This window comes from Chlorocebus sabaeus, chromosome 11, assembly GCF_047675955.1.
Source record: "Chlorocebus sabaeus isolate Y175 chromosome 11, mChlSab1.0.hap1, whole genome shotgun sequence".
NCBI lineage: Eukaryota > Metazoa > Chordata > Mammalia > Primates > Cercopithecidae > Chlorocebus > Chlorocebus sabaeus.
Window position 1 is genome coordinate 120,118,863 of NC_132914.1, and position 20,114 is coordinate 120,138,976.

At 45.2% G+C, this 20,114-nt stretch overlaps 1 protein-coding gene across 1 annotated transcript in view; it reads right to left on the reverse strand.

The window, feature by feature from the left end:
- Positions 1–19,816, reverse strand: part of VPS37B (VPS37B subunit of ESCRT-I) — a 31,896-nt gene extending 12,080 nt beyond the window's left edge. The window contains exon 1 of the mRNA XM_008005071.3: positions 19,633–19,816. Coding sequence (XP_008003262.1) covers positions 19,633–19,743 — 111 coding nt within the window. The 5' untranslated portion in view covers positions 19,744–19,816. The remainder of the gene's footprint in view (positions 1–19,632) is intronic.
- Between the last annotated feature and the right edge of the window lie 298 nt (positions 19,817–20,114).

A 20,114-nucleotide genomic window follows, 5' to 3' on the forward strand; every position in this document is an offset into this window, starting at 1 on the left:
TCTTCTTCATGGAAACATACTCATAGCAGTTCTTTTTTCCCCCCTTCACACCGTAATATAATACTTGTAACAACTAAGTGAGTGACATGACTGAATTAGGTTAGCAAACTTAAATGAGCAAATGGGAATCCTTAATAGCACCGCAAGTCCTTTAAATGCCCAAAATCCAGTGTGTACTTGGAATTTGGGCTGCGTTAGGATAAAAACAAAGTATGCCCTACAGCATTCTCAGAAGGCATAGTATTTATGCAAAGTAAATAAATCACACTTTATTTAACAAGCAAACTTCATCGTAATTTTTTATTTTTTGAGACAGGGTCTTGTTGTATCGCCCAGGCTGAAATGCAATGGTATAATCATGGCTCACTGCAACCTTGACCTCCTGAGCTCAAGCAATCCTCTCACCTCAGCCTCCCAAAGTGCTGGGATTATAGGCTTGAGCCACTGTGCCCAGCCACAAGCAAGCATGTTGTTAAACAAGCATTAGTTCCAGGAATATAAAATGCTCTTTCCACCAAGGCTGTTCACACTGGCTATGCAGCCTGGAATGCCCTCCTATCCAAATCTCTGCTGCAAACTCTACCCTAACCAAGGCCTTAGCAATGGCAGAGCATTTTCTAAACTTCTCCCAGCCCCACCAACGCCACATAGAGCTAGACCCTTAGTGGTGGGCATTCCCTGAGGCCCCACTTGATTGAGATGCAATTCACACCTCATACAATCCATCTACTGAAACCATTCCACTCAAGGGTGTCCCATTCACAGAGGATACTTCTGGCTTCACTGTATTCACACTGTATTCTTCTGTGCTCGTCTGTTCATCTATTTATTCATGCATCAAAAAATTTCTTTTCAGGCATCATCATGGGCTGGCTCTGGGAAGTACAGGCAACAGAGACAGAAAAGTGAACAGGAAGGTAAAGCTCCTGTCCTTAGGACAGTGGAGCTACTAAACATGACAAACACAATCATAAAATCTGTCCACTGCTGGACCAGGCGCAGTGGCTCACGCCTGTAATCCCAGCACTTTGGAAAGCCGAGGAGGGTGCATCACGAGGTCAAGAGATCGAGACCATCCTGGCCAATGTGGTGAAACCCCATCCCTACTAAAAATACAAAAATTAGCCGGGCAGGGTAACACACGCCTGTAGTCTCAGCTGCTCAGGAGGCTGAGGCAGGAGAATCGCTTGAACCCAGGAGGCGGAGATTACAGTGAGCCAAGACTGTGCCACTGCACTCTAGCCTAGTGACAGAGGGAGACTTCGTCTCAAAAAACCAAACAAACAAAACAAAAAATCTGTCTACTGCGGTGTCACAAAGGTGTTGTAACTCTCCTGGGAGTGACAGGATGCTTATGGTGTGCTGAATGGTGTGCCCCCCTCCCCCAAAAAGATGTGTCTACATCCTAATCTCTGGAACCTACATTTATTGGAAAAAAGGTCTTTGCAAATTTAATTAAGGATCTGGAAATGAGGCAATCATCTTTAATCAATTAGGTGGCCCTAATCCAATGACAAGAGTCCTTTTTTTTTTTTTTTTTTGAGGCAGTCTTGCTCTGTCACCCAGGCTGGAGTGCAGTGGTGCAATCTCGGCTCACTGCAACCTCCAACCTCTGCCTCCCGGGTTCAAGCGATTCTCCTGCCTCAGCCTCCAGAGTAGCTGGGATTACAGGTGTGCGCCACCACGCCTGGCTAATTTTTGTATTGTTAGTAGCGATGGGGTGTCACGATGTTGGCCAGGCTGGTGTTGAACTCCTGGCCTCAAGTGATCTGCCAGCCTTGGCCTCCCAAAGTGTTGGAATTACAGGCGTGAGCCACCGCGCCTGGCCTACAAGAGTCCTTTTAAGAGACACATGGAGGCCGGGCATGGTGGTTCAAGCCTGTAATCCTAGCACTTTGGGAGGCCGAGACGGGCGGATCACGAGGTCAGGAGATCGAGACCATCCTGGCTAACACGGTGAAACCCCATCTCTACTAAAAAATACAAAAAACTAGCCGGGCGAGGTGGCGGACACCTGTAGTCCCAGCTACTCGGGAGGCTGAGGCAGGAGAATGGCGTAAACCTGGGAGGTGGAGCTTGTAGTGAGCTGAGATCCGGCCACTGCACTCCAGCCTGGGCAACAGAGCGAGACTCCATCTCAAAAAAAATTAAAAAAAAAAAAAAAAAAAGAGACACATGGAGAAGACAGAGGCAGACGAGAAAGCCATGTGAAGATGGGGGCAGCATAATGTGGTCACAAGCCCAGGACGCCAGCACACATGAGAAGCTGGAAGCAGCAAAAAAGAGTCCTCCCCTAGAGCTTCCAGGGGGTTCAGGGAGGGCACCCTGATTTCAGACTTCTGGCCTCCAGAGCTATGACAGAATTAAGCTTCTGTTGCTGTAAGCTGCCCAGTTTGCGGTCATGTTACAGCAGCCACAGGAAACTAGTACAGTGCTGGAATCTTCCACCTGTTCTTGAAAACCACTGTCTATCCTGCTTTGTGCCTCAGCAGCCACCTGGCTGAACTACACCAACCCTTCACCGGGACACTCACCCTCAGGTTCTGGCTGGATTCAGCAATGAGGATCAAGGGTAGGAGAAAGATGAAAAGGGACAGCGGGGATGGGGAGTGCTCCTCGGGTTGCCTCGCTGAGGAGGGGCTGCAGCTGGGCCAGGTCCTCCAGCCCTCCCTTCCTCCAAGGCAGCCCTCTCCCCTGCCCCTCCCTCAGGCCTGGAAGTGAGAAGTGCATGGCGTTGCTAATCCTGCATCAGGCACTGGGGGTCTCCACGCTGCCCTCTCCTTGTAAAGAATCCCTTTATTCAACTCCTCGCATTGGCTAATGCTGATCCCTAATGCTGACTGTGCCATGTCTTGCCAGAAGCCTGATTGAAATAGCCAGAACAGTTTACCCTATGACACAAAATGACACTTGAGCTCACATCCACTCTTTTTTTTTTTTTTTTTTTTTTTTGAGACGGAGTCTGGCTCTGTCACCCAGGCTGGAGTGCAGTGGCCAGATCTCTGCTCACCGCAAGCTCCGCCTCCCGGGTTCACGCCATTCTCCTGCCTCAGCCTCCCAAGTAGCTGGGACTACAGGCGCCGCCACCTCGCCCGGCTAGTTTTTTTTTGTACTTTTTAGTAGAGACGGGGTTTCACCGTGTTAGCCAGGATGGCCTCGATCTCCTGACCTCGTGATCCGCCCGTCTCGGCCTCCCAAAGTGCTGGGATTACAGGCTTGAGCCACCGCGCCCGGCCACATCCACTCTTTAAATGGTGACCATAAAGCCCCTTAAGAGCAGAACCACGTCTTCATCATTCCCCTGTGCCCAGAACCTAGCACAGTACCCAGGCTAACACAGGCACATAGCTAAATACTTGCTTGGCTGGGCGCGGTGACTCACACCTATAATCCCACCACTTTGAGAGCCTAGGGCAGGCAGATCACTTGAGGTCAGGCATTGGAGACCAGCCTGGCCAACACGGTGAAACCCCGTTTCTACTAAAACTACAAAAATTAGCCAAGCATGGTGGTGTGCGCCTGTAGTCCTAGCTACTTGGGAGGCTGAGGCAGGCAGGAAAATCACTTGAACCCAGGAGGCAGAGGCTACAATGAGCCGAAATCGTGCCAATGCACTCCAAAACAAAAACTTGCTCAATTTCAACCATAAGAATCTTCATATTGGGGCCTCAGGCCACTATCAGTCATTGTGAAAACCCTGCTAAAGCTTTTTTGAAGATTAGCCTTTTTGAATGTTTAAATTTGTAAACAGTAACATCATGGGTTGGTACAACCAGCTATAAACTGGGAAACTACTTGCACTCCTAGCTTACTCCAGCAGTGATAACAGTATGGCAGTGAAATGGAAAGGGGAAAAATGAAGATGGCACTGATGGCTGGAAAGCGAAGCTACCCATTAACGGTGGTGAAACGTGAGACACACAACACACACGGAGACACAGACACAAGCGGCTGTGTGCGACGCTCCTCTTCAGCTGAAATTCAGCCCTCTCCCACTTAGCAAGCATATCAGAAAGTTACAGTAACATTACTGTCATGAGAGCCTCAAAGCCACTATATTTACACATGTGTAATTTACACATGGGTGCAGTAGCTCCCGCCTGTCATCCTAGCACTAAGGAAGGGAGAGGCAGGAGGATTGCCTGAGCCCAGGAGATCAAGACCAGCCTAGGCAACAGAGTGAGGCACCATTCTCCACAGAAAAAAAAAAAAGACACACACACACACAAACTCTAATCCCAAGCTTCCATATCTACAGCTCATCAGGGCCACAGCAACATGCTCCAGCACAGTGGTTGGCCCATTTGTCCGTTTGTTCATTCATACAAGAAATACTTGGGAAGCACCTCTGTGTGCCAGGCTCGGGGGAGACACCATCACGGGGAGTCTGGCTCAGAGTCTCAGTCAAGCCCATCCTCCCACATAAGGCACTGAGCATTGCGCACTGCCCAACTCCAGAGGGTGCCATTCACTTCGTACTGCAGCAATGCATACCCGCACAGACTGCATCTGCTCTTCCAATAAAAGGCTCAAAAGAGAAAAAGGGGAAAAATCAAAATAGATGTGATTTTAGTGATTTAAGTAAGACAAGTTACTGGTGCTGATCTGAAAACTTTGCTCTTGTCAGCATCTTCCACATTTCAACAAAATTTGCTGATATTTGTTAAGCATGGCTAGCATGTGCCACCTTCTCTTAGTTCCACTCTCTCCATTCTATCCTCTGTGACAGTGAGACAAATTTGTCCTCATTTTACTCAAGAGACAGGAAATACAATCTTAGAAAGGTTAAATGAGCTGTCAAAGTTACAACTGCTAGCAATTCCCTCCAGAACTGGGATCTTACACTGTGCAGTGGCTCACGCCTGTAGCCCCAGTTACTTGGGAGGCTGAAGCAGGAGGATCACTTGAGCCTAGGAGTTTGAGGCCAGTCTAGGCAACACAGTGAGACCCTATCTCTAAAAATAAATTATGCCGGGTATGGTGGCTCATGCCTATAATCCCAGCACTCTGGGAGGCCCAGGCAGGTGGATTGTTTCAGCCCAGGAGTTGGTTGAAGAACAGCCTGGGCAATAGAGTGAGACCCCATCTCTACAAAAAATAAAAAATGAGCCAGGCGTGGCAGCACGCACCTGTGGTCCCAACTACTGGGGAGGCTGAGGAAGGAGGATTGCTTAAGCCAGGGAGGGCAAGACTGCAGTGAGCTATAATCGCACCACTGCACTCCAGCAGAGGATCAAACGGAAATTTACTAATTTACTATTTCTCTATTTTCAAGTTATAACAACAGTCATCTAAGGTTCATTCCTATTTATGTCTTTTTTAAAAACCCTTTTATTAAAGATACTTTCAAAAAGTAAAGGTAGAGAGAGAAGTATGATGAAACTATGTATAACCATCTCCTAGGTTCAACAATTAGCAACATTTGCCAATCTTACTTCATCTATACTCCCGCTTTTTTGAAAGAAGTTTAAAGCAGACTTCAAGCAGACATCATCCTTCACACTTAAAAATTTTATATTTCTAACAGGTAATAACTTTTTAACCCTAGCTACAATGCCATAATCACATTTAGCAAAATTAACAATAATCTTTTAATATCCTCTGCATGTGTTGGCTCAATTTCTTCTATAAAAGGCTTTCTGCCTCATCTATTTGACTATGTGAAATACAGTTTATACAGGAAAAGCAGCATAAATGCTTTTTTTTTTTTTCCTTTTAAACTAACTTTTGGAAGACTGAGTTCATACCTGAGCAACCTCCAAAAATGACCAATAAGCTTTTTGGGAGTATCATTATGAAGTAACGAATTTTTTGTCACTACTAAAAGGCTGTTCTGGGACACCACTGCTGTCCTGCTCTCCAGCAAAATACGTCTAAGACCTATCCGGTACATTTGCTGCCCCCAAGCTGAGCTGGCCCCTCTCAAAGGAATACTAGTTCCTTTTGGTGTGAAATTTGATTTTGATCTTTTCCTCTCCAGATAAAATTAAATTCAAAGTTATCTACAATACAAAGAAAAGGAGTAAAACAAATCTTAGCTTTTGTACTATTCTACTGCTAGAAATATTCTCAAATTGCATTAAGACCTTAAATGCAGCAGGCTTATGGGTTAGGTTTGAAAAAGAAAGGCTGCCATATATTCAGCTAGGTTAACTGCATCTCTTTTCATTTTACTGTATTTGATTTATCGCACCAACTAATTTCAAGGTAAATTTCACCGAAGTAACATGCAATTTGAGTTTGGGCTTTACATTAAAGACTAGGTTGCTTAAAAGCCCAAATTCACCTTCATTCATTAGAAAGATATTCCCAATGACAAACTAATTTCACCAGTCTCCACCTGAATTCAGGCCTTCGGGTGAAGCCTGTAATCCAAGCCTATGATGTCCCACAGATGTGCTGTAAACACATTAATGTGGCTTAATTCAATTCAAATCTTCAGTTTTACTGAAAAAAACAGTTGCGGAGTTGGACTATTTAACATGTTGACAAAATTTAAAGATCTGAAAATACAGAAATAAAGTTAAAGAATCGGAGAACATTATGAAACAGTCCTAAAATATGACAATCCTGGGGGCTGTGTGAAACCATCTCCAAGGCTACAGCCCACTCAGGAAGGAAACTTACCAGCTGCTTATCGAATGTTCCACCAAACAACCCACTCAACACGCAGAACCTCTAACTTCCAACTATTAGATTAATAAAGATAGCTATTTTTATCAGAGACATCAAAATCCTTCTTGAGAGAAAACTTGCTTCCCTCGAAAATGAGCAGACAGTGGCATCTAGACTCAGACGATCCCCTCCATATGTAGCCAACGTGAATCTAAAAATTGGTATGTCTAAGTGCAGCTAACCACAGAAACACAAAAAGCTAGGCTCAAAAATAAATGGACTATTCCTAGGGAAGATGGAAAGTGACACACTTGACAGTTTCTAGGGCTGGCAGGCACAACTTACCAGGGATGGGTTTGGTTTTTCCTAGAAGACATATTTTTTTTTTTTTTTTTTTGAGACAGAGTCTCACTCTTGTCACCAGGCTGGACTGCAGTGGCACGATCTCAGCTCACCATAACCTCTGCTTCCCAGGTTCAACCAGCCTCAGCCTCCTGAGTAACTGCAACTACAGGCGTGTGCCACAATACCCAGCTAATTTTTGCATTTTTAGTAGAGATGGGGTTTCACCATGTTGGCCAGGATGGTCTCAATCTCTTGACCTCGTAATCCGCCCGCCTTGGCCTCCCAAATTGCTGGGATTACAGACGTGAGCCACAGCGCCCGGCCAGAACACTTATTTTCTAAGACTCAGAGGAAAAACAAGCTCTCCCTTCTTCTTAGATTTATTATGTGGATAATGGTGTCAGTAATAAACAAATATAGTAACAGGTGTGAATGGTTCTGGTAACTGGCACATGTTATAAAATGTCCTAACTGGCTTTAGAATAACTGGAGACCTCAGATGGAGGAGGGCAGGAGTGAGGATCAGAAGACAAGATGGGACACCCACACGGATCACAAAGTTAACTGCCCTTGTCCCTTGGCCCTATCCTAGACCTTCTGAACTAGAATCTCAGCAGTAATGGCCAGGAAACGCACAGCGGAGCCCTCCAGTCCACATCATCAGAACCAGTTAGGGCCTGTTAACTGAGCAGTCTGGTTAAAGCACACACTAAACATTGTAAAGATCTATTGTCAATGTTTTATTTAAGGTAAAGGTCTTTTCTTAAGAGAATGGGTCCACTAGTTCAAGTTCCAAAAGTTCGTTTTCAAATAGACCAGGTCTTTTCATGTGGGGTGAGAACTGGACACTGGATAAGCAATCAGAGGGCAGAATCCTTTGGGAATTCTTCCACTTTCCCCCATCTAGCCCACAACTAATTCACCACCAAGTTTTCTTTTGAGAGAATCAATTTATATCAATGCTTTCCAAAGCACTCAGTTGACAGTTTTTGTAGAAATAACTTTCTCCTTGCACTCATGGTTCATCAGTTGCCCCCGGATTTAATGAAATCACAGAATTACTATAAGAAAACCAGAATGAACAGATCTGGGAGTGAACACATTTGACCCTGTGTAAGTATGAGATTCCAGTGTCAGAGCAGAAACATCCAGACACCTAGTCATGACCACATGACCATGAGGGGTGTCAGTTAATAGCTTCTACTCCCCTCCCATTCCAAAAAAAAAGTTTATGGAAGACAGAATTCCTAAATTCTGATTTTCTTATTAATAGTTTCTGGCCAGGACCAACGACCAAAGCATTCATTTGTTTAGGAAGAGCTTAGGGTTGGTTCAGTTGGTTTGTTTTTTTCCCCCTCATCTCTATTTCCTTTTTACCACAATTTCTGGAAATTCATGTCTAAGAATTCTCCGGACTAGTCTTTACACAGGTGCAAATAAGAAAGTGCCTATCCAGGTGGACCCTTGATTTATGTTTATTAAGACTGTATCTTTTGACAATTTTGTTTTTACATTTAAAATACATCATGACATGAACTTTCCAACACCTGACCTGGAATTTGGTTCAACAGATAAAATTTAACTCTCACATGACTCCAATTACTCATCTTCTATTCTGTTTAAATGAGAAAATGTCATTCTAATAATGGACTTTTGTTTTCAGTCTGTGGGTAGGGAAAGGGATTAGTCAAAAGAGAATCTGTTGAGATTACTCCACTGAAATTTCATAATGAAAAACCTATATAATCATATCTCATGTAAGGGATCAGATATTTTACCTAAAAACTGCCTAGACAAGACAAAAAAAAAAGTTAAATGTCGATTTCTTTAACAGATTTGTTTTAAACAGATTTCAAAGATGTTAACTGCATTATAATTTATGACAGCAAAAAGTGCCTAAATATCCAATAAAGGAATGGTTATATAAATGATATATCCACATGAAATATCACGTAGTTGTTAAAAATCATGTCATGTAAGAATACTCTGATTTAAAAAATAAGAAAATACCCAGAGTATAACTTTAGGTTAAAATCAAACAAAAACCTCTAAAAAAAACTCTAAAAAATCATCCCAAAAGGAAACAACAAAGGAAAAAAACTTAAATGCTTTAACAGTGTTATCTCTGGGTAGTGATATGATGTGATTACACTTTTCTTCTCTATGGCTTTCTGTGTTTTCCAAATTTTCTATAATAAACATGTAAAAACTTTTTTTTTTTAAAGTTTGATTAGTTGGGATCAGAAATAAAACATACTATTATACTTCCCTGCCTTCTTAAACAGAGTACATGAAACTAAGGTAGCTTTCCTTGAGGATCTAGAATTGTCAGGATGAATATCAAGTCACTGTGATGCTGTCTCTGATACAGCAATGCCCTCGGGCTATGGAGGCAGACAGGTATGCTTCTCCCCTAAATAAGCACTTGCCAAAGTGTGCCCCCAAGGACCCAGTCCTGTGAGCTTTTCTAAGAGCTCTGCAATCAAGTGTGAATGAGAAATACTGTGTAAGCTGCCCCTCTGGAACTTCACCACACACTCCAGCAGAAGAAACAAAACAAAACCCCTCTTGGCCAATGTGTTGGCTCACACCTACAATCCCAACACTTGAGAGGCGAAGGCAGAAGGACTGCTTGAGCTCAGGAGTTTGAGACCAGCCTAGGCAACCATAGTAAGACCTCATCTACATTAGAAATCAAAAAAGCCAGGCATACTGGCAAGCGCCTGTAATCCCAGTTACTCAGGAGGCTCATTTGATGGAGGCTGTAGTGAACTATGGTCATGCCAACCCACTCTAGCCTGGGCAACAGAGTGAGACCCTGTCTCAAAAAACCAAAACACAAACCCCTCTTTAATTCCCAAATTTACCATGGAACTCGTTTTAATGTCATTATAATACAATTAACATCCACAAAATTAGAGATCTAAGGGAAACACTACCCTAGTCAAACAGCCACAAAATGTATTCACAGCAACAGCTTCCACTTACTGGGTTCTTTTTCTTGCCAGGCATAGTGTAATGCAGTTTATACACATTATCTGATTTAATCCCCAGAATAACTCAATAAGGATGGTATTACTAACTCCCATTTTAAAGAGGAGGAAATTGACATTTAGGAAGGTTAAATACTTCCCCAAAGTTTCCTCGCAACCCAAATCCTGTCTTAACCGTGATGCTTCAACAGTTAACTTTCCAATTTTTGTGCAGCTTTTATGACTTTTGCCTCCTCTTTCTGTCACTTATTTCTTGATGATGTTATTGGCTCTTCTAGTTTTTCCCTAGTGTTAACATTTGCCACTGGTAGATAAACCATATGACTAAGTGAATTATTATTTGAACTGTGAGCAAAGCAAGACTCAGCAGGCTCTGCTATGAGTCCAGTATGTGTCCTTGAAGTCAGTTATCTCAGCTGCCCAAAGATCATTTCTCTCAACCATCTTTCAGCCTCCTAACTCATATCCCAGCTTTCTAATCTCATCCCCTCAAATCCATCCTTCCCCTGTCTGCCAGATTCATCTACATAAATGGTGAGTGTGACCAACCGCAGCACTCCCTGGCTTAAATCCTCCAACAGCTCCCTGCCTAGAGGATCAAGCCCAAGCTCCTTAACAGGGCATATGAGGCCATCTGGTCCCTGGCTACCTCTTGGGCCTCAGCCCCCACTACGCCCTGCCCTGGTCCCTCCAGCAAAGCTTGTAATATTCCTGTGCACACACATACTCTCCCTCTGTCCCAGCTTCTTCCCTAAGTGCCTTTGTTCCTCCCATATGCCTGGGAGCCCTTCTCCCTCATTACCTGGCTAACTCTTAACTCATTCTCTGAATCACAACTTATGAGTCACTCATCTTCTCCAGGAAACACTCCCTGCTGACCCCCCACTTCCAAAGGCTACTGGATCTCCCCCCACCAGCATGTTGGCCTCACTACTGGGTTTCATGGGTACCCTGTACACCTGCATAATCCTAAATGATGAAAACTATGTGGTTTACTGGTTTCACATCCCCCAAGTGGCACACCACCGGTGCTCCGCAAAGGCTGGGTACATGAATAAACTTCCTGACCTCAGTCATGTTCACATTAATGAAAACTGCTGTCTGATGGCAAACATTTTAGCCCACTATTTTTTTTTTTTAGAGACAGGGTCTCACTGTGTCATCCAGGCTGGTCTCAAACTCGTGGGGCTCAAGAGATCCTCTCACCTCAGCCTTCGGAGAAGTTGGATATACAGGTGTGAGCCACTACACCCAGCGCTGATGACAATCATTAATTAGCACTATGTTCCTCTACTATCCTAGACACTGGGCTGCAGATATAAATATAACCTCGAGGTGCCATCAGTTAACCTTGGAGATAATAAAAGGTTTGATTTAAAAGAAGCATTAGTTATAACGCTGCTTGAAATATAACAAATTATTCAAATATCCACTTTTCACATAAACCCTTTGACAAAGTAATGAACAATGTTCCTCACAACTCCATGACAAATACTTTGAAAAGCTTTCCCTTGACACACTGTAATGTATTCTAGAGACAACAAAGCTAAGTTAAGTCACCTCTCTACTTTCATTCTTCGCTTGGAAGAAATTCTACAAAGACCCTTCCTCTGCTTTTGTATCACTGGGTAAGACATCATTTCCAATGATGAAATTTGAAAACTCACATGGCTGGGGAAGGAAATAAACCAACGAGAACTCTTGTCTCAGCATGTTCTGAGCGCCAGTGATTACCTACGAGTGGCTGACACACGGTCTTCTAGATCACCTCCCACTGCGTACTTGGCATGAATAGCAACATTCTGCTACAAATACTGTAATCGAAGCCAAACAGGCAACAAGGCTGGCATTCCTCAGCCCAAGAGCACAACCACTCTGCATACAACCGACCGGTGAGGGTCAAACAGTGCAGTCTACTTCTGGGTTCCTCTTCCGGCCAGTCTCTAACAGGATGTTAGGTCATCCAACTTGTTTCTCTCGTTTCTCCAATCCCTTCCATGGCACCTCTTTCCTTCTCCCAACCCACTAATAGCTCCTAGTGGCCTTTCAAACTTTTACATTCTTCTTGATTTCCACAAGCACTTGGAGGAGAGTGGCTCGAATTTCTATCTCCAAGCAGAGCATTCTCCCTGAGCTCCAGAACCACACTCCAAGTGCTTGCGGGACAGAGCCCTGCCCATCCCTCATGCTCAGCCTAACCCGGCCTCAATGACTCCATCCTTCCTGCACCCCTACTGCCCCTCCCCTCGCCACTCACCAGAGCCCCATCTCCTACTCACTTCCACTTGAAGCCCGGTTATCACCACTCACTCAGCAGCACTCACCAGGCACATCCTGGGTGCCAGGCACTGTGCTGAGTGCCAAGGACAAAAAGACAAACATGACAAAATGCAGCACCCAAGCCAGTGGGAGACACAGGGAAGTGACTTACAAAATGTGTGTCAAATGCCACAGGAGAGGTATACAAAGAAGCTAGGGGACCACGTGCTTGTGACTGAGGTGGGAAAAGCACTTCGGAAGGTCAGCAAGAGAAGGGACATGAGAAAGGGGGTCTGGCCAGCTGGTCCAAATACCTCTCCCAGAGCCCTAGCTCAAATCCTAATTTCTTCCTAACCTCCACTTCCGAAGCCAACCTGGTCCTGCCACGTCAAGCCAACTCATGCTCTGCTACCAGATTAACCTTCCTAAAGATCAGTTTCAGGCCGGGAGTGGTGGCTCATGCCTGTAATCCCAGCACTTTGGGAGGCCAAGGTGGGCAGATCACCTGAGGTCAGGAGTTCTAGACCAGCCTGACAAACGTGGAGAAATCCCGTCTCTATTAAAAATACAAAATTAGCCAGGCGTGGTGGCGCGTGCCTGTGATCCCAGCTACTCGGGAGGCTGAGGCAGGAGAATCGCTTGAACCCGGGAGGCAAGGTTGCGGTGAGCCGAGATCGCGCCACTGCGCTCCAGCCTGGACAGCAAGAGTGAAACTCCGTCTCACAAAAAAGAAAAAAAAAAAAAAAAAAAAGTTTCACCTGACTGCTTCTCTGCTCCAAAATGGTCACGAAGCTCCTCGTTTCCTCCTAAATTAACCACCACGGGGCGCATACCCTGACACTCTCCCTCACCAGCCCTATTTCTTGTCATTTCTATACACACAAGTACGTGCCACCTAGCCAAAGTAGATGAGAACTCGCTCGTTGGACAACCCGTCCCTGCTTTCCTGCCTCTGTGCCTGTGTCACTTCCTCCCGAGCCCCCCATTTTTGTCCACCAAAGACCTACTCAGAGAAATAACTAATTCACGACAGTGGGCATGGGGAAGAGCACACTTAGGGCAGAGCACGAGGCGGGAGGTTCCACTGGTTGGCAGTGTTTACTTCCTTAGATGGGTGGCAGGTACACAATGTTCCTTATTCTCTGTGTCCTCTGGTAGATATTATCCTATTTAATAATTTATTTTCTTAACGCTTACCTATCAAAGTCTGTCTCTTGTTTTGTGGGGACGTAAGTTAGAAAACAAAGTCTGCCTCTTGCATCAGAAACATAATGCAGCCAGAGAGCCTTCTCAACTGAACTTCAATGTCATTTAGAATTCACACCTGGCTTTTTTTTTTTTTGACAGTCTCACTCTATCACCCAGGCTGAAGTGCAGTGGCATGATCATGGCTCACCACAGCCTCAACCTCCCAGGCTCAGGCAATTCTCCCACCTTAGCCTCTGGAATATCTGGGACTACAGGTGTGTGTCACTACGCCTGGCTAATTTTTTTTTTTTTTTTTTTGTAGATATGGAGTTTCGCCATATTGCCCAGATTAGTCCTCAAACTACTAGGCTTAAGTAATCTTCCCACCTCGGCTTTCCAAAGTGCTAAGATTACATCCACTGCACCCAGCCTGGCCTTTTACTTATTCTCTTTTTTAAAAAAACTGTGGTAAAATATACATAAAATTTTCCATCGTAACCATTTTTAAGAGAACAATTGACAGTTCAGCGGCACTGAGTACATTCACATTATTATGCCACCATCACCACCATCCTCCTCTAGAGCCCTTCATCTAACTGAAACTCCCTATTCCCTCTTGTATTGTAGACATCTCTGTATTTAGTTTATTCCCAAATTATAACCTAGGGATTATGTCCCACTTGTGTATCTATCCTTTACAATGCCCTGCACATGGAAGTGTGCAATAGCTGTGGAACTGAAATGGAATCTTCCATTTGGGCATCAAGGAGACCACACCTTTCAGCTAACAATAATTATCTACCAAGTGTTCACTCTGTGCTAAGTACGGTATTAGGCAGCTTACATACTGATTTCATTTAATCTACCCAACAATGCTATGAAAAAGTTATTGTTATTTTCTCCTTAATTTCCAGTGAGGTAACGACAATTAAAAAGACTAAATACTTGTCAAAATGTCACACTGCTGGTATCAAAAGCCAGTTCTGACTCCGACCACTGTGGAATGCCACCCCTACTGCACTTTTAGCAAATGCACAAGAGCAACTAAATAAATTGATCAAATTTCATCTAAGCTAGTCTACATATTCTGAAAATTGCATCTTAAAAAAAAGGGAGCTGGCCTCTACTGAATGCTTCTTCTGTACCACTTCTGTTGTGACATTTAGCCTTACAAGTACCCTAAAAGGCAGGCATATTATCCTTCCTTTTCAGTTGAGGAAACTGAAGCACAGGGTTTAAGTCACTTAAAGAAGGTCACACAACTCAGCTCCATGCTTTCCATGAAATCTTGATGCTTCACTTACCGATGAACTGGCATACAACTGAATTTCAGTAGATATTCCTAGGCACAGTAAATTTTTTACTCACGTAAAAGGTCCATGGAAAAGATTTAAACGTAAAAGTTGAAGCCTTTATAGGTACATAATGATTATACAACATGGATAAAAAACTCCAGTAGTATTATACTCAGAGTGCAAATCTTAGCTTCTAAAACACAACCTCACCAGGATTCAGAGTGTGTTCAGGAGCCGGTCCCTGGATTTAAAGCAAGGTCAATACGTTTCAATGAGCCATTATGATTCATGCAGTAGCTTTCAGCCCCACACACAAATCACACCCGAACACGCCTTAGGGAAACAGCTTCTTCCAGACCAGAGCTCTTTACTTTCTACAAAACAATCTGTCTTTCAGACCCTCAGCATTTTTTCACACAGGCATGAGCATTTTCAAGCCATGGGAACAAAGATCCCCAATTTGAATCGTTAGTGGAATCTTTAGTTAGCAGCAACCAATCAGCACTTCCTCAGAAAGCAGAGTGAAGAAGTGACTCAAGAGGTCCGGTTTAGTTGCCTAATCTCGTAAGCGACAGTTCCTTTTAAGGGTGTGCCCTGCAAGTCCAATGGGGTTAATGTGGGCAGATGAAGGCGCATTCCACTGCCATGTAAAAATAACTTTAAATAAAAATAAAATACATGCATATGAAACATCAGCCTGCAGCACAGGCAAGAGCATAAGATCATGAAGGATATACTACATTTAGGGAATTGCATAATGAACAGGAGGAACAGGAAGAGAGAAACTGACACACAGGCCCAGAAAATGAGACTGTAGCTCCGAAATCATGTTCACTACTTAAACTGCACTGAAACTCACACGCCACAATTAAAACAATGTAAGTGAAGCCTAATGAACAGCTGCACTTAAACCTAACAGGGAATGCCTTCAAAACCTAGCCACATTTTCCAGCCTCCACAAAATATCCCCTCAGGCTTAAAGAAGCCTTACTCTACAATTTAAAACACTTCCTTCTGCCAACTAGAAAAAAAAAAAAAGAAAGAAATCCTTCAGTTCAGGTTAAGAGATTCTACGCTGTGAAAGGCCTGTTTTATTTACCATTTCATCCTATACCTACTCAAATACATACTCATTTTGACCACAGAAAGGTAAATGTTTGGATGGGCATGGTGGCTCATGCCTGTAATCCCAGCACTTTGGGAAACAAAGGCAGTAGGATGCTTTAGGGCCAGGAATTCAAGAGGCAACATAACAAGACCCCATCTCTACAAAAAAACAAAAATAAAAAATTAGCTGGTGGCGGTGGGGTGCAGTGGCTCATGCCTGTAATTCTAGCACTATGGGAGGCCGAGGTGGGCAGATAACCTGAGGTCAGGAGTTCAAAACCAGTCTGGCCAACATGCTGAATGAAACCCTGTCTCTACTAAAAATACAAAAAATTAGCAGGGAGTGCTGGCGGGAGCCTGTAATCCCAGCTATTCGGGAGGCTAAGGCAGGAAAATCGCTTGAACCCGGGAGGCAGAGGTTGCAGTGAGCCGCGATCACGCCACTGCACTCCAGCCTGGGTGACAGAGTGAGACTCTGTCTCCAAAATAAATAAATAAATACATACATACATATACCTGGTGTCAGCGTGCATCAGTAGTTCTAGCTACTTGGGAGGCCGAGGCAGGGGGATCACTTCAGCCTAACAGTTTCTAGCTACAGTAAGTTATGATCTTGCCACTGCACTCCAGCCTGAGGAACAGAGTAAAACTGTCTCTTAAAAAAAAATAATTAATTTTAAAAAAAGGAAAAGGGGCCAGGCATGGGTTCACACGTGTAATCCCAGACTTTGGGAGGCCTGGGCAGATGGGTCACTTGAGGCCAGAAGTTCAAGACCAGCCTGGCCAACATGGTTCAACCCTGTCTCTACTAAAAATACAAAAATTAGCTGGGTGTGATGGCACACACCTGTGAGCCCAGCTATGCAGGAGGCTGAGGCACGAGAATCACTTGAACCCAGAAGGTGGAAGTTACAGTGAGCCGAGATTGCACTACTGCACTCCAGCTGGGCAAAAGAGCAAGATCCTTTCTCAAAAAAACAAGGAAAAGGTAAATGTTGTTTAGGCTAATTGCAAATCATAATTTACTCAACATTCTTGAAATGGGATCCTAGTAACTTTCAGGATGATCTGGTATTAATGACTGTCAGTCTTCAGAAAGAGAGAACTATTAATACAAGTGATTAATTATTGCAATTACTTTTTATTGAGCCCTACTGATGGGCTGTGTTAAGTATTAACAGGCACTATCTCACCTGATCCTCACATTAACTCTATAAAATAGGTATTACTGTCGTCCTTTTCCAACAGATACTCAGGCAGGTGAAGTGACTTGCCTGCAATCACACAGCTGGGTAGCGGCCAAGTCCAGTCTGGAGTGTGTGATTCCAAAGCCAGAATGTTCTTTAACAAGCCGTCGCAAATGTTCCATTTGGTCAACAGTGGACAGTTCATAAAATATTTTCTTCTATTGTGTCTCACAATCACCCCCAACATAAGCCAATGCATAGCATTATCAGGTGAGTGAAGCTACCATGAACAAAAATTTTGGTTGTTCACATTACACCCATTCCCTGAGAAAGGCACCACACATGACCAGGACAACAGGATTGACAGTGATCCTCCCTAGGTGAGCTAAGATATTTTGGTTTTCAAGTTGTTTCCGTGTTTTAAAAGCACTACACCCAGAAAAGCAAACTACTGCTGAGTAATTTAACGTGAATTATGCAGGCTTATCAAGTGGAGTCACTCAGGCCTCAATACTTCTCTTGGGTATTCGGGTATGAAGGTCACTTTTACTCAAAAAAAAAAAAAATCCTGCCAGATGAATTTACCTTTCTCTTTAAAAAATGATCTTCAGGTTCTGCGGTAGAGGAAACAGGTGAGGTTGTCCCTAACAGCCTCCAAGTGAACAGAATGAACTTGATTCTTTCCACAATCTTCCCTCCACTAAATGCAGTTTATTTCTATTAACGTTCCACCAACAGCTACAGTACTCAGTTCTTACTGCAACGGAATAGTCACATACACCAAAATAACTTGTAGGCAGTGTTACACATTAGAAAAATATACCTATCATTTTATTATTAAACCAGAAAAACCCTGCTGACAATCAACAAAAGGTCTCCCAGCAACTGAAAAGCAGAGAAACTAAGCAAAGATTTTTTCTTTGGAGACATGAAACTCATTCAGCTAAGATAGATGAATTTTGTCACTTATTATTCTCCAAAATGGAAGGTGCCACATGGAGACCATAAACGCGGTAAATTGCATCTTGGAGCAACGTTATTATGTGCCAAGTTACAAAGCCCATGAATACAAGGGGTGTATTAATGGAAAGACTGATACCATCTTACTACAGTGGCCTCTCTGTAGCTCCGGACAATGATCTGTTGAGGGTTTTCCAGGGATTTTGAATGTGCAACCTCCATACAAGCTCTCTTTTAAGGGGGCTGGCTTGGTGCTGAACAATCCCTCTTCGGAAAGAAAGCCAAAAGCCCCCACACGGGCTCCTGGGTGAGAGGCTCAGCACGGTAGGTGTGGGAAGGCTCAGACTTCGGAGACAAAAAGGAGTGGTAGGTAGGCCAGGAAGAGCTGGGATTAGCCTGGGCCCACCTGCCTGGAGGAGAACCAGACCCATAAGATCAGACTTTCCGAGAATGAGTCCAAATTGGTTGAGAGAAAGGGAGCACACACTGCAAATCTGCAAGGATGAAGTCAGCTACCCCACAGCAAGCCACACCTCAAGGTATGAAGGAAGATAACCAGAAACAGGAGCTGGCACATGCCTTCCAGGGGCTGGGCAGGGTCTGACTCTCAGAGGTGAGGGTTGGCAGCCAGCCCCAAACCCCCATTTTATCTTCTTCCTGAAACAGCTCCAGGAACCTTCCTTAGTCTCAGACACGTGGGACACAGTGGTACAAAGCCAGCCACAAGAAATTTCCCACCTTCCCTTCCTCGGTGGAGGGGGCAACCCTTAAAGAAAAATGTATCCTATCGCCACCCTTAGGCCCATCCACGAACCCCCATAACTCTGCTGGGGCCACTTCAAAAGAAGTCAGACTCCAGGGGCACTCTTGGGACCCCTTAGATACAGGGAACCTTCAAACCTTACCCTGGCTATGGTATGACCATGGACTCCCGCCTCCAAACCCTAAGGACCCTCGCCCAGCCCTTAAAGCCCCTCAGAACCACCTCCCAGACTCAGTTACAGACCCTCGGCCACCCGAACCCATCTTGGAACCCTCAATCCTCTCCTAAGAGTCCTATTTGGCTAGTCCACTCAGTCCCCCAAAACCTACTCTGATCCCCTATAGCTGCCTCAGTCCCCCTGGATGCCCCCAACCTTTCCTCTCAAAGGAAACCCCTCAACCTCTACCAGATCTAGCTATTGGTTCCCCTCAGTCACCCCCAATCCTCGCCTCCGACTCAGCCCCTATTACTGTCCCCTCTCCTCAGGCCAAACCAATCTCAGATCCCCCCAATTCCGTCCTCTCCCGCCTAGACGCAACAATAGCACTCTAGTCCCCAAATTCCCATTCCAGGCTCCCTAATCTCCATTTCAGACCCAGCCTTAAGTCCTCAGCCCCACAAAACCTTGTCTCAGGACCCCCAATCGGCTCCCCAAGCCCCTTCTCAGGACCCTTTTTCCCGCCTCCGCCCTAGTCTCGGTCTCCTCAGTCCCTCAAACCCCCTCTCAGGCCCCCTATTCCTGCCTAAGCACCAGTCGCGGTTCCCTGGCTCCCGAACCCCTCCCCCAAGCGCCCCCATTTCTAACCCAGTCCCTCAACACGACCGGAGGCGCCGCGGTCGCCTCCGCCTCCGGCCACAGCTCGAGGAGCGAACCCCGCTCGAGGCCCCACAGACGCCGCCTTAAGCTTAGCACGGCTCACCTCCTCCATCTTCTGCACCATCTCCGTCAGCTGGTCCTCGTCCTCCAGCAGCTCGTTGAGCTGCACCAGCGACAGCCCGGCGAACCGGGCTTCGCTCCCAGCGCCCGCCATCCCCGCGTCTCGGCCGTCGCCACCACCGCTCCGGTCACCAGGCTCCACCGACCGGAAGCGCCGCCCTCAAGGGCCGCCCCCCGCGGGGGGGGCACGTGACGCCAGCCCTGTGTCGTGACGTCATCGTTGGGCGGGCGGGCGGACGTGACGTAAGTGTCGCGGCTCTCGTGAAGTGGCATTATCAGGGACAGTCGGCACTTCTAAAGGGAGAGGAAGGGCCCTGTGATTGGGCTGTGACGCGTGACCGCATTAATGACGTCACTGCGACTCAGGAGAGTGCGCCATGAGGTCATAAGAGCCTTTTTCCTCCAGGAAGAGAGAGACTGTGATCCAGGGAAAACATGCAGTGGGAAGGAAGTTACTGCAGCCTG